This window comes from Agelaius phoeniceus, chromosome 3, assembly GCF_051311805.1.
Source record: "Agelaius phoeniceus isolate bAgePho1 chromosome 3, bAgePho1.hap1, whole genome shotgun sequence".
Classification (NCBI taxonomy): Eukaryota; Metazoa; Chordata; class Aves; order Passeriformes; family Icteridae; genus Agelaius; species Agelaius phoeniceus.
The window spans coordinates 82893345-82906783 of NC_135267.1; the positions used below are offsets into that span (position 1 = coordinate 82893345).

Here is a 13439-nt window from a genome sequence, read left to right on the forward strand (position 1 = left end):
GGCTACTAGGTTGGATTGACTTGCAACTGTTTGTGGTTTTATTTATTTCATGGAGTTCAGAGAGCAGAATGCCTTGTGACCATTATCCAGGTCACCCACCAATTACTAGGAATTCTGAAACTCACCATCTGTCAATTTGTTTTCACAATGATACAGTAAGGCAATGTTTTAGTACCTGAATCCCACCTGTATGGCAGCACCAGGCTCTGTGAGGAAACTGGGTTGTTGTTAAACTATTGAAACAAAGGCAACCAGGAAAACTACACCAAACTTTACACATTTTATCCTCACTTTGCATTCTGATTTGGGTTTAGTAATGAAATTCATATTGGAGGTAATGTTCATTTACTTGAATTTCACAGAAAATCTCCGTCTTTTCAGACATTTAGAAATCACAGTATCCAAAAAGGTTAATGTATTTTCTTTGGGACAGTTTTTATTTCTTTTTTTTTTTTTTTTTTTTTTTTTGCTACAGTATGCAAATTACAAGCTTGGGTGACTTTCAAAGACAGTTATTTACTCCTTTTGCTAAAGGAAGCTTAAGATAAATTTGTTACAAATAACTTTGATTCCCCTCAGATGTTCTTGGTTTTACATTACAGTACAAAGTAGGCAAACATGTTTCCTCAGGAGGGTCATCCCTTTAGGTCATTGAGTGGAACAGTACCCAGTCACACAAGAATCTGGACTTCCAATGTACTCTGTTTACCTGATAGCTCAAACTTGCCCTTTACTACCAAGAACCCTAAACCAGAGTTTCCCTTTTTGTTACAAAACTTCCTCTACTGCTTGTCACCAGGGCTGCTATGCATTTTCCAGGTATGAAACCAAGGATAATGGAAAAAAAATTTAAATTACAGCCCAAGTCTAGATCACAAACTTCTGCTGGCATACCTGAGTTGTGGAATGTTTGCTTCCTTATGTTGTCTTGAGAAGAAGCCTGTAGTCTAGTGTGGCTACACTACAGCACAGTGCCTTTCTTGGTCTAGTCTGGGCTGTTTGGGGTGAGGGTGTTAATTATGTGGTCAGATCTTTTGTCAGAATAATGCTGAATCTACAAAAAAAGCCTTGTTGTTTTTTCTTTATCACAAGAATCTCTTTGAAATAATTATGCTCAAAGAATAAACAGGAAAGTGGGGGTTTCTAGCAGAGTGCTGCAGATGATTAAGTGACACAACTTCTCTGAAGGTACACTAGCAGCCTGAAATCCAGTCATAGTTTATGAAAAATTTTTTAAACTACTGTCAAGTATGGAACCATTTCCTGAAATTTTTTACCAATTACAAATGTTTTCAACTCAGCACAGTATGGTCCCTCTATTGCCAAGCAGAACAGCCATAAAGACAGTGGCAGGGAAGGAAACAGTGAATAAAAAGTTATATACAAAAGGCTTTAAAATGCACTAAGCGTGTGTGTGAAGGGGAAGCCTTTTTCCACTGATTTCTTCCTCCTGAAACAATCTTAGCTGTTCCTTGGTGTTATTTTACCTCAAACACTCAGATGAGTAATAACTGTTCAAATCCACTATTTCTTTTTGCTTTGCTTTACCTGTCTGTAAGGTCCTAACCCCTCAGGTCACCCTGCTGGAAGCAATGTCACCAGTATTCCAAAGAGAACAGAACACACAGGAGGGCCAACATCAGGCCTGCCTGCACACTCTTTGGAGCTCCAATGCAAAGCAAATTTTGTTCTGTTGACAGCTGCAAGTTTGGTAATCCTACAGACCATTTGCACTGACAGAATTGTCACACAAAGCATGAATTTGCACCATCAACTTTTCATAAAGGAATGCCAACAGAAATTGGATCCAGATTTGAACCCTTGGTTGCTACTGAGGAGTGAGCAGCTCAGCTCAGGAGCTGGACAGCCTGTGCACATGTGCCTGTTCTGCTCCCCCAAATCCTGGGAGCCTTTGCAGGGCTGCTGCCTTGGCACAGCTGGGGAAGGCTGCAGAGATGCTCAGGTCCCAAGGGAAGGGTGTCTTACAGGAGTTACACAGAATGTCTGGCTGCTCACTTGTCAGTGGGTACACGTTGGTGACGTGCTGCACAACCTCCTCAGCATCTCGTAGGCAGTTCTGCTGATACTCCTGAGTCTTTGCACCAGGGACACAGCACAAAGAGAAAACACCAGGATTTGGGTCACTGATTCGAAACTGAAATAGTTATTAAAAATTGCTTTGACTTTAAATAGCTTTATAGTTTTAAATAAAATAATTGCTTTAAAATAGTTTTAATTAAATGAACCTAAAAGTTGTGGATCTTTGATATCCATGTCTGATATACTTTTAAATAAATAGATCTATAAATACCTCTTGATCTTTTTGGTGATGAAGTGCACAAAAAGTTAAAAATATTTTTTTTTTAAGCTGAAATGAACAGTCGTCTCTTTAGGAATAAACTTAATATCCAGAAACACTCAATGCAAATTTACAGAAACTCAAAATATATTCTAACTACATAGTCACTATAAATACATACTTTAACTGAAAGCATGCTTTTTAATTATTCTGTGAGTAAATTGCCAAAATAGAAAATTAAGCTTCTCTTTAAAAGAAAAACTAAATAAATAAACAAACAAACCCAGAATTCAAATAATAAACTGAACCAGCCAGTAACACTTTAAAACACAAAAGTGTCTTTCCCTTTCTCCTTTACAGTAGCCCATCATGATACTCTTGAGGACAACAAACAAACAAACAACCCCCAAACTACCATTCTCAAGTTTCTTTCTAAAAGCAAAAGTTTTCATTAATTTGGGCATTTGAAATTTGCTAGTTTAGTATAAAGCTGCACATGAGGCTCCCTAGGGTATAAATAAACCAAGCCTCCACAGTGAAAACCAAAAGAGAAATCATACATGCAGTTTATTCTAGAAAAAAACCATGATTTTAACTTTCACTTTAAAAACCCGTTAAGTGTAACAGTGCATTAGGAACAACCAAGCTCACTAGAGGGACAATTTACTTGCAAATGTCAGAAAGCATGATCTTTAATGTTATAATTCTGAGCAGTATCTCAAAGATTTCACTTCATAGCATTTTACAAAATAATGTCCTAAACCTGAACACACTGCATCATACAAGGTTAGTAAGCAGGAAATCACAGAGTGGAGTGAAGTGGGCCCCTCAAAAATACTGTTTCCTGAGGTGTAAAGGAATCCTTTCACACTCACCCTGTCAGCAGGGCTGCACCACTGGGCTCTTTGCAGGAACAGCTGCCACCCCTCGAGCAGAGCCTGGCCCAGAGGCCTCTGTATCCAATTCTCACCTTCACTGTGCTGCCAGTGCTTCTCTCACCACCACACAGGGAGGGCTGAGCACCAAGTGATAGAAATACCCATTTCAAATGACTCTTTGTACTCATCTAAATTTGTTTGTAAAGCTGAGAAAGAACAGATTTTACAATCCAGGTCTCAGAACTGCAGGGCAAATAAATGCAAATGTGCTTTATCAGCTGGAACAAGTGCCCTGGAATACTGACAGGCTGTGGATCTGCAGTGAGCCTCTGAACCTCTTCTGCTGGACCAGTCCCCCTTTACATAACCTTTACTTACTGACAGAGGCTGCAGCCACACAGTTCTGTGAGCCTGTGCACTCATTTGGGATGAATCAGACATGAGCCCTAATTCCAATAAATATTCATAGACAAAGGCAAGGATCATTATTCCCCATTTATGGAGGAGAAACTGAGGCACAAAGTGATTACTCCAAGTCAGTGATGTAGCTGGAGGAAAACCCAGTTAGCCCCACACCTGCCACCAGGTGCTTTAAAATGAGCCAAAGCCACTTGATTATTTAATATGAATAATTTAGTAAACATCTTTTGTTTCTGTGTTTAGTGAGACCAGTGATTTCTTTTTTAACCTTCCATTTCTATAACAACCCACATGATACTGAGAGTAAAGGTCCAAGAAATTTAGTGAAATCTGCCAGCAGATTTATCCCATTCATGATATTCACTGCAAGCTATAAGATACAGGGTCAGCCTGGTAATTACCAAATGAGGGCTCTGTGAATGCCACTGCACTCTTCTCACTCCACCCAAATAATTACATGGCTCACCAGGAGAAATAAAATGGATAAAAAAGTTAAGACTTAGGGAAAAAAAATAATGATTCCATAAAACAGAGACTTATTGCATGATAGCTGGAGGCAACACTTTTGCACAAACAGCTGTAAATTAAAGCTGTCCTTTTACTAAGCTTCCAGAGATTGCTTACACAATGTGTGGCAATGGGAGAGAATACAGAAGACAGTTAATGTTCTTCCTTCTTCTTCACTTGCTCAGTGGATGAAAAGCTACTTGCCTACTTTCAAAAGGATGAAGATAATGACTTTTTATGCTCCCATACCACGCTGCTACAGTTGTGAACAGATGTGAACATTGTGCCACCTGATTGCTAAACTAAAATTTTCTTGATTTCTAAGTAAATGTGAAAGTATATCATCAAATAAACATCACCTGCAGGTGGCAAGTGTTAAAGAACTTGAAATCACAATTTTGTTCTACTCTCTCCAGTAACCACAGGTGAGCTCTGAGTGTGCTGTGTCCACTCCTTTCAGCTATGAGAAGGCTATCCAGTGTTTAAGTTCTTCCACACGCTGCAGTATCTGTGTATAATAGAAATCCATGTTGGCTGCAAAATCAGTACACACAGGGGATTCCATGTCACCAAAGGTGCAGTACAGTGCAGTTCCTCCAATGCTAAGGAAAACAGTTGCTATGCACAGCAGGATCAGCAAAATACAGGAGCCACCAGACACTTCATCTGCAAATAAGAGCAGAAAAGGTGAAAAAAGATGCTATACAAAGCAATACAAATGCATGTGAGAAAACTTGAGATAGGTTTTATCATGAATGGGTCAGGAGGTAAACACATTTAATAATGCTCACCATGTCAAAGTGACCACAATACACATGGGAAATTATATGTTTCTCAGTCTCTTCAGAAACCTAAATAATTCTCTTGCTTCATTTCTGCAGTCTGTCTGCCTGTCCTTGCTGGGATCACTGGTGGGGTCGTTCCATGCTGAAGCACAACAAGCTCACCTGGGAGAAGGCCCCTAGGCCAAAGCCATCCTCCATGGAACAGCTCAAATGAAACCAAGGCTTTGCAAGGAAACCAGATGGAAACATTCTTGCTTCATTTGTAATGACACTGACTGCACTACAACGAACTGCTTCTGATTACTCTCACATTTTGACTGCAGACACAAAACCTTCAGTGTAGGCTAATGTGAGGAGTTATTTTACATCCCAGTTATTTTCTGCTAATTCTTTGCATGATTCTTTATTCCAGAGTAGGAGCAATGCAGAGAGGTACTGCTACATCCTCACAACCTCACTTGTCCTTGCTAATCTGTACACATGAACAACATCTGTGCCTCCTGTCAGACTGACAGGGCTCTAAGGAAATTTCTGTACTCCCTTCAACTCTACACAGGGAGAAGAAATGGGGTAAAAAGAAACATTCAAGTGATTTTTTTTTTTGGTGTGTGTTTGAAATCAAACTTGAAGTAATAATAACAATATAAAACAATTTTCCTTTTGAATCACTAAATCCTGGGGAAAAATCAAAGAAATAACTCTAGCTGGAATTTTAAATAAAACATAAATACTTTTTAAATAATTTCAAGAGAAAGATGGGATAGGGTCTCTTCAGGCTGTGAATGTTTGAGACATGCTGACACACTTTTAAGAACTAATTTATACCATTTAGTGGCTGGCATACACAGTAGATAGAACTTTCTATATCATTAGCAATCAAAAGTAATTTTCTTAGTATCTTTTCAGAGTGAATAATAGAGACCCTAAACTAAAAAAAAAAAGAAAGCATGAGAAACATACTGTGTTTCTCATGAGGCTACTTAGCCCAACAAAAGGTGTCAAGCCAGATTTAATGACAGCTAGCAAATATGTATGGATGTTAAATTATAAAGCAAGGTTAAAATCTGACACCCTCCAATTGCATGGAAACCACTAGAAAGGGTTGGAAATGTGCCCATGGACAAAGCACAACAGACTTGTTTCTCTTGCATCCCTCTACCTACACAGTAAATGGATTTAGGGAGAAAGCTTACACCTCCCACCTCTAAGCAATGAACATTAATGAAAGGACTTCAATTATCTGTCATTTGTAAATCATTCAGCCAGAGGGAAAAAACAGTGACTTCATTCTCAACCAAGCTTTAAATCAGAAGTGTGCTCACTGTATCCTTCTGTAGTCTTGTTACCCAAACCTGGTACAGATTAACAATCTTTGATCATTCACCTTTACTTACTAAGTTTTAAAAAACAACAGAGTATGTTGAATAAATGCCTGCTTTGCTGCTGTGAACAAAAAGATTGACAATATTTGCACCCCAAGAGCACAATTCATGAATTAACAAATTTAAACTACCTTGATCCAATGTGTCTTCCATTTCTTGGAATCTCACTCTTCTCTTTGTTTGCCTTTGCTGGACTTGAGCAATTGTTTTTCCATCTCTGTCATCTCTCTTCTTTAGTATAGACACCAATCCTTCCACTGGGGTAATCTATCAGGAAAGTCAGTGAGTGGCACAAGAGATGTTAAATAGAGCTCATGCTTTGATTTCTCACAATGACTCAGGGAGGAACCAAGCTAAACAGTTAATAAATGGTTTCCAGTCTACTTTTCTTAAATATTGCAGCAGTTGTGAAACCTCCTTCTTGAAGATATCAAGTCCTGAACAGACAGGACAGTTGCAGTATCATTCTGCTGCTGACTGACCTGCTTGCCTTTAATTGTTATACAAGTGAAATGCAGACACATTTTCTGCTTGGACTGTACTTTGTGTTCCTTTGTAAGCTCACATGGGCAGGGGCAGTGGTGAGGCGGATTTGTGTCAAAATCACTGTCATCAGAGGGCAGGAAGAAGTCAATGACACACTGCTGCTGCCTCTCCAAAGATATAATCCTGCAGAGACCATCAGATACTTATTGTGAGATTAATTTTCCAGCACTGCAAGTGGTTCCCCAGGGGGGACAAGCAGCTACAGCGGGGCCACAAAACCAAAGAGAGGGAGCACCAGGGAAAAAGAAAGAAAGCTTCAGTGCTCTGGATGGATTCCAGCTCCACATTGTAATAAGCTCTCTGCATACAGCAGCAGCAGCTCAAAAATCCTTCCCTACAGGCTGGTCACCCAAACAGCTTGTACAAACAGCAAGATGGCCAACAAGTCAATAAACCACACCTTCTCTTTTCTTGGCTATAGCATTTCCATTAGCTCCAAGAATATATGCTAAGCCATACTGGGTTGGTTGAGCAGTCTGTAACTTCCTAGTTATTAATGAAATGAAAGTAGGTGAAGTACCAGGAGAAAAATGCTTTCCTAAGCAAGTAGTTCCTGGTGTGCTAGAAATAAATAGAAATTAAAGTAGAAAGTATGTTTAGAATTGCCCTTTTTTTTATCTTGTGGGCATCCTTGCCTCAAAAAAAGTCATAATTTTTTCTTCCTAGACCTTAGTAGGACTTTAAAAATCTTAATTCTGTAGATTAGCAGTAACATTTGTTAAACTGAAAAGCAGTATGTATGCATTTGTGCTACAGTTAAAACATATCACATTTATAACTGAATTTGCAACTCATCTATTAGATAACCCTAAAGGCCTCTAATTTCCACAAAAACTCAAACCACCCCAAACTTTCCATGTAACACTGTAGTTTCAGACAACAGCTATCTATAAAATAAGTCAGAAGACCCCTCATAAAAACTTGTCTGCATTGCATTTCCAAGAGCTGTAGAGAAACAGAAAACAAACAACTTCATAACTTCTGTCCTTAAGCTTGCCTGATGCTGTGAGCTTATATAAAGCATCGATTATGGTCAGAGAGATGGAGCCCTGCACACAGGGAGACACAGGGCACAATCCAATAGGCACTGGAGCAGCTTTGGTCTTTGCAACATTGAACTGAAAATGTGGCAATTACACTTGCAGGTCTCTGGTCTGGCAGTGTTTTATAGCCCTCAAATGGACAAATAACGTTACCCAGAACAACTCAGAGGATAAAATTGATCTCTGCCACACTTTTGATACTCACTTTCCCTTTTGTTTATCTGCTCAAGAGCTTGAACGGATTATTTAATGGAACAATGCAAGGAAGTACTTGGAAAGTAGTGGAAGTGTGGAGGCAGAGGAAATAAATTAAGTCAACAAGCAGAGGACCAGTAGCTGGCACAAATGACCCAGAAATAATAGTCTGCAAGTGTTTCATCAAGAAATGAGTGCACTGAGGTGCAGCTTCTACTGGTAATGTTAAATTAGCCTTGCAAAACTGCCACGAAAATTTAACAGGGCAGCAGAAAAATCAACACTTACGTTTCTTTGTTGTGACAAGGAAGGGGGATTATGTAGGACTGCTTTAATTTGACTTATTTGTTTGGAAGGGTAGAGATGAAATGATATCCTTTAGTAGAGTAGATTATTTTAAGCTTCTGCTTACAGCATTGCTTTCATAAAGAGGATCAATTGCTCCTCCCACACCACCCACACAGCAGGCTGGCTGTTGCCAGGCATGATTATTCCCAAGTGGCTTGGACTGCACAAGGTGGGAATGTCACCCAGAGACGAAGGGCATTCCTACCAGTCTGCCCTAAGATTAGAAGTGGTGGTCTGTTCTGCAAGTCATCACTGCAACCTGAGGCACTTCCTTTTGTCTGTTGGCTCTTGGTAGTTTCTGAATGACAGTGTCACAAACTTGTGTCTTCTCCAAGCTTAAAACCAGAGGGCTATCCTTGACAGGATTATGTGGAAATGTGTTGCAGTAATTACAGTTACATAAAAGGCTTTCTGGAGGAAAGACTTGCTACAATGAGGTTCATTTACTTTCCCTGTCAGCCTACATGGATACATTTCAGGATTTACTTTAAATATATAAAGAACTAATGTGACACAGCACAGGTTTCTCTATTCTGAACATCTTCTTTTGCTTAAAAAGAGGGAGCAAATGCTTTTGATTTTGCAATAAAAATCAGTGTGGCTAGTGTTACTTCCCTATTTCAACAAAAGCCATAAACCGAATTTTGAAAAATGGCCCCTTTACATGATATGTGATTAGTCCCTAGAATAGAATCATGGAATATGTTGAGCTGGAAGGGACTCACAAGGATCATGGAGCCCAACTCTTAGTCCCGCACAGGGCACCCCTAGAGTCACCACACCCTGTGCCTCAGAGCACTGTCCCAACACTTCTTGAGCTCTGCCAGGCTGTGCTGCGACCTCTTCCCTGGGGAGCTGTTCCAGTGCCCAGCCACCCTCTGGGTGAAGAACCTTTTCCTGATATCCAACCTAAACCTCTTCTGACTCAGCTCCATGGCATGACTATACTTCATCTGCCTTTGAATTTTATGAGCTATACATTTAAGGATTTTTATCTTTGTCTACAATACACAACTCTGATTATATTAGATCCATCTCCCACTAATTAAACATCCAAGGAGAAGGACTTAGCTGCCACACAAGACAAAGTTCTACATTCCACTCTTTAGGAGGCAGAATATACTATTTAAACTGGAAGTTAATGAGGGACCTGTGGTTAATACAGTTGACCACAAGTCAAGCAGAGGCTTGACTTGAACCACAGGCAGAAAAATGCAGGCTTGCACCAGACTGCCCTGCAAACAGCTCCTACATGAAAGAGCTGCATAAAGGACCCTATTGAAACATCAGATATTTTCTTAATTCTAAGCTGGATAATTAACAGAAGATGGTCTTGGAGCATCTATGTAACTGAGGGTACTCAGCTCTGCTGGCCTTCACAAAATCTTTTGACAGGAGTTTTTACAGTCACTGTACAGGAACTGAAAGTGGCATGCAGGTTTGTGGCAGCATTTTCACCAAGAAGGCAAAAAGGAAAGCAGCAATGACTGTTGGTTAATTGAAACTCTGTTAAGTAAAGCTTTTCTCTTTTCCCCACCATTAATAAGTGAATTTGCTTCAATCAAAAGTTTCACACTTTTCAGATAAATTTTAATAACCAAGGTTGCAAAATTAGAAGAAATAAACTATTTAAACTACCTGTCTCTTCTCTGTTTAAACAGAATTTGGCAATAAAATATCAAAAAGCTTCTTACACTGTGCTTATTTTCAACAAATATGATGTGTGTATACTTACAAACATACTGGACAAAACTAAGAAAATACAGCCTTGTAATTCAAGTTCTGAGCAGAGAACATACTGAACTTCACACTTGGAATTAGTTGCAGCATATAGACATAAATAAAAACCCCAAAATGGAGGCACTACAAACTGGAAACTAGGAAGAAAAGTTCATTGTATGAAGTAGTTTGGTCTGAATGCAGAAAACTACTCAAGAAGGTTTGTGTATTCTTCTGTGGGCTGTATTCCTTATTCAGTTACGTGGCAAAGGACTGCAGTTTTATTACAAGCAATACCAGATTTTTTTAAAGCAGTAATCCCCAAAATGACAAAACCCAAGAGTGCCCTGTGATACAGTAAAACCAGCAGACAAACCCCTTTGCTAGTAAAAGTAATTTGAGTTTGAAAGAGAGCTGACTTTGCAGGTTCAGTATTCACACCCCAGCTACTGAGGGTAACTATATTTCCTGCTGAGACACTTGCCATGCATGTACCTGAGCTCCTTTATACAGCAACAGATACCTGACACCATGTAAGCACTTCACCTGGGAGCACAGCTCTTGCAAACTCAAAGCCATAGAACCCAAGCCATACAAGAGAATAGAGGATCCAAAACAGTGCCTCCAAACCTAGTGAAGACTTCATTTCTTGGTATACAAATTGCCATCCAAAAGCTTTCTGTTCTGGTAGACAGTCTCACTATCTTTGCTTTCTAAAAAGAATTTCCCAATTATAATTTTCTAATAAGGAAAAACTTTAAGATTTTACTCACTTCCCTAACTGTCTCTCACATAGAAAGCTTATGGTACAACCTTTTATTTTATATAGCAAAATGCAACTTTATAGAGGTTACAATTTGTTTTGCCACTGGTGTGTCATTTCATTCTCAGAGAAACGATAGCAAAGATATTTAAGAAGAGCTACATACTTCTAATATCTGTTGTTGCCAGCTTCTGACTGTGCTTCAAAGTTCTTTGTTAGCATAAAATGCCTGTGGTTTTCCATCATTTGCATCATTTCCATAATTTGTTGTACATGGTTTGTACTAGTGAAGAAATACTCAGTAAAAGGGCCGGTGCAATATGAAAACTACTACTTCAGTTTTGCAACTATTTAAATCCAGAGTCAGATTTTGGTGAATTTTCACTCTTGTAATTAGTTATTGTAAATGATAAACTAAAAGCAAGTGACAAAGTATCTAAGTTAGAAAACGGCATGAGATGATTGGATGGAGCCAAGCAAAACTTCCTCACTGTAAATACCTACACAAGTATTTACCTTTCTCCATCTTCAATAAATTATTATTACATGTCAGTTGAAGAACATTACTGAAATTTTATCCTCCCATATGGGTTTTGTCTATTTCAAAATTATCTTTACTTCCACCTTCCATTCTAATTTGTTTGTGGCAGTTTTGGAAACACTTACTTTGTGACAAGTTTTATCACAGTCAAATTGATTATTTTTTTCTATTTTACTGCCACATTGGTACATTTCATGTGATTCATTTAATTTCACTCATGTGGCTACCACTGCATTTTCTAGATACTCATTAACAACCAGTGTATGAAAACACTATTATCTTCTTAGATTGCCATGGCCTGAACAATGCAATTCCAAAGCCTTCAAGAGGACAAGAAAGGAAGAAGTGTTACAGCTGGGTACAAAGATTCCATCTGCTCGTCAAAACTTCAGTGCAATCTCATTTTGGCACTGAAACAGAATCAATGAACACAAGTTAACAATGCTGCTTTCTCAGGGGTGCCAAACTCTTTCAAATGTGTCTTCCAAGAAAGCTGTGGGTGCTCATCACTTCTGAAAAACAACCCCTAGGCTACTGATGGGTGGTAAGATTAACTGGAAAGGCATCCTATAAGTGTATAATGAAACAATAGAAGCTGGTGTGCTGTCCTTACCTCACCCTGTGGCACCTAGAAATCCCAAGTATTGCAAAACAACCCCAGATGCTGCCTGTGACAAATTTTAATTGCTACTGACGTTAATCCTTCTGCCCTTCTCCCATTTAAGCCCCTGCCTCACACAAAACTTGGGCCTCTTGCTAAGAACGATCCAAGGGGACTCTCACCAGTGCAGCCAACATGATGCCTTACATGGCCAGAAAAAGCACTATGGAAAAAAGTACTTTTTCCTCTCGAGAGACTCAACTCTGCCATCAGAGTACTGGCAGTCCCAGCATCAGGAGAGCAAACTGGAATTGAAATTGGATGCCCTGTAAAGCATCATCATCAGTCACATGGGACAATCAATACAAGCATAATTTTTCTAACAGTATCAATATGCTACTTCCTACCCCATCCTCTGAAACACAAATGGCACAAACACAGCTATTTAAAAATAGATGCTATTGGATTAATTTAGGCTATATCTATGTGAAAAAGAACAGTACTCCTCTGCTAAAATACAGCACTTTCAGTGGGCTCTAAAGAAATTTAATGCAGAGGGATGATACTTAAATTACTCTTTTATTATACAAGTATTCAGACTTGGCAGACTGTCAACAAAATGCTCTTTTTCAAAAGCGCCCTCTAAGTGAACACAAGCCAATTATGAAAATTTGGGATACATGTATTAACATGTATGTGGGTTTCCACATCTGTTTGTGTACAGCTTTGTGCACATGGCTGTCAGTCCTGGTATGTGGCATAATTCCTGAGAGCCCACAAAAAGACAAGAGGCATGATCTTGGAAAGGATGTAAGAAATTCTTTAGGTGGGGAGAAAAACCAAATGCTCTCTTTTCAGCTCTGGAGACTTCACCAAACGTAATAACATCAGCATTGATCTCCAGTATTTAGTTCCCTGCTTGGCCACTGTCCTTGAGCAATTGTGGGGTTCTTGGTCTCTGTGCATTAGCTTGATCTACAGAGAAATACTGTAACTTTATTGCCAAGGGGATAGTCTATTGTGAAAGATCTTAAAAATAGACATGAACTAAGAAGATATCTTCATACAAGCCTGCCCCCTCCAGCATCTGAAATAACATAATTTCACAATACACTCTTTTTTAATTTAAAAAAAAAAAGCTCTTAAGGATGCAAATGCAGCAAAACCAGAAAAGAAATAAAGCAAAGATGTTGCCATTACACTCTCTAAAAAAGTCCCAAAGCAATAAATCTCTATTTTCAGAAGAGCAATTTAGCTTATGAAGCACTCACCCTTGTTACAGGCCTATGAGGTGGGTTCAGGGTTAGAAGCTCTTTCTTAGCTTGGGTTGAACAACAACTCTACCTTAACTTGACAAAATCAGAAACCCATTTATTCATATACAGAATTTATATATATGTAGTTCTCACTTC

The 13439-nt window shown here is 39.0% G+C and overlaps 1 protein-coding gene across 3 annotated transcripts in view; it reads right to left on the reverse strand.

Moving 5' to 3' along the window:
* Positions 1-2840: 2840 nt before the first annotated feature.
* Positions 2841-13439, reverse strand: part of CNST (consortin, connexin sorting protein) — a 46749-nt gene continuing 36150 nt past the window's right edge. For all 3 annotated transcript variants that reach the window (XM_054629166.2, XM_077175745.1, XM_054629167.2), the window contains 2 exons: positions 6403-6538; positions 2841-4770 (listed from right to left, as the gene is read on the reverse strand). In XM_054629166.2, the coding sequence (XP_054485141.2) occupies positions 4565-4770; positions 6403-6538 (342 nt within the window). In that variant the 3' untranslated portion in view covers positions 2841-4564. The remainder of the gene's footprint in view (positions 4771-6402; positions 6539-13439) is intronic.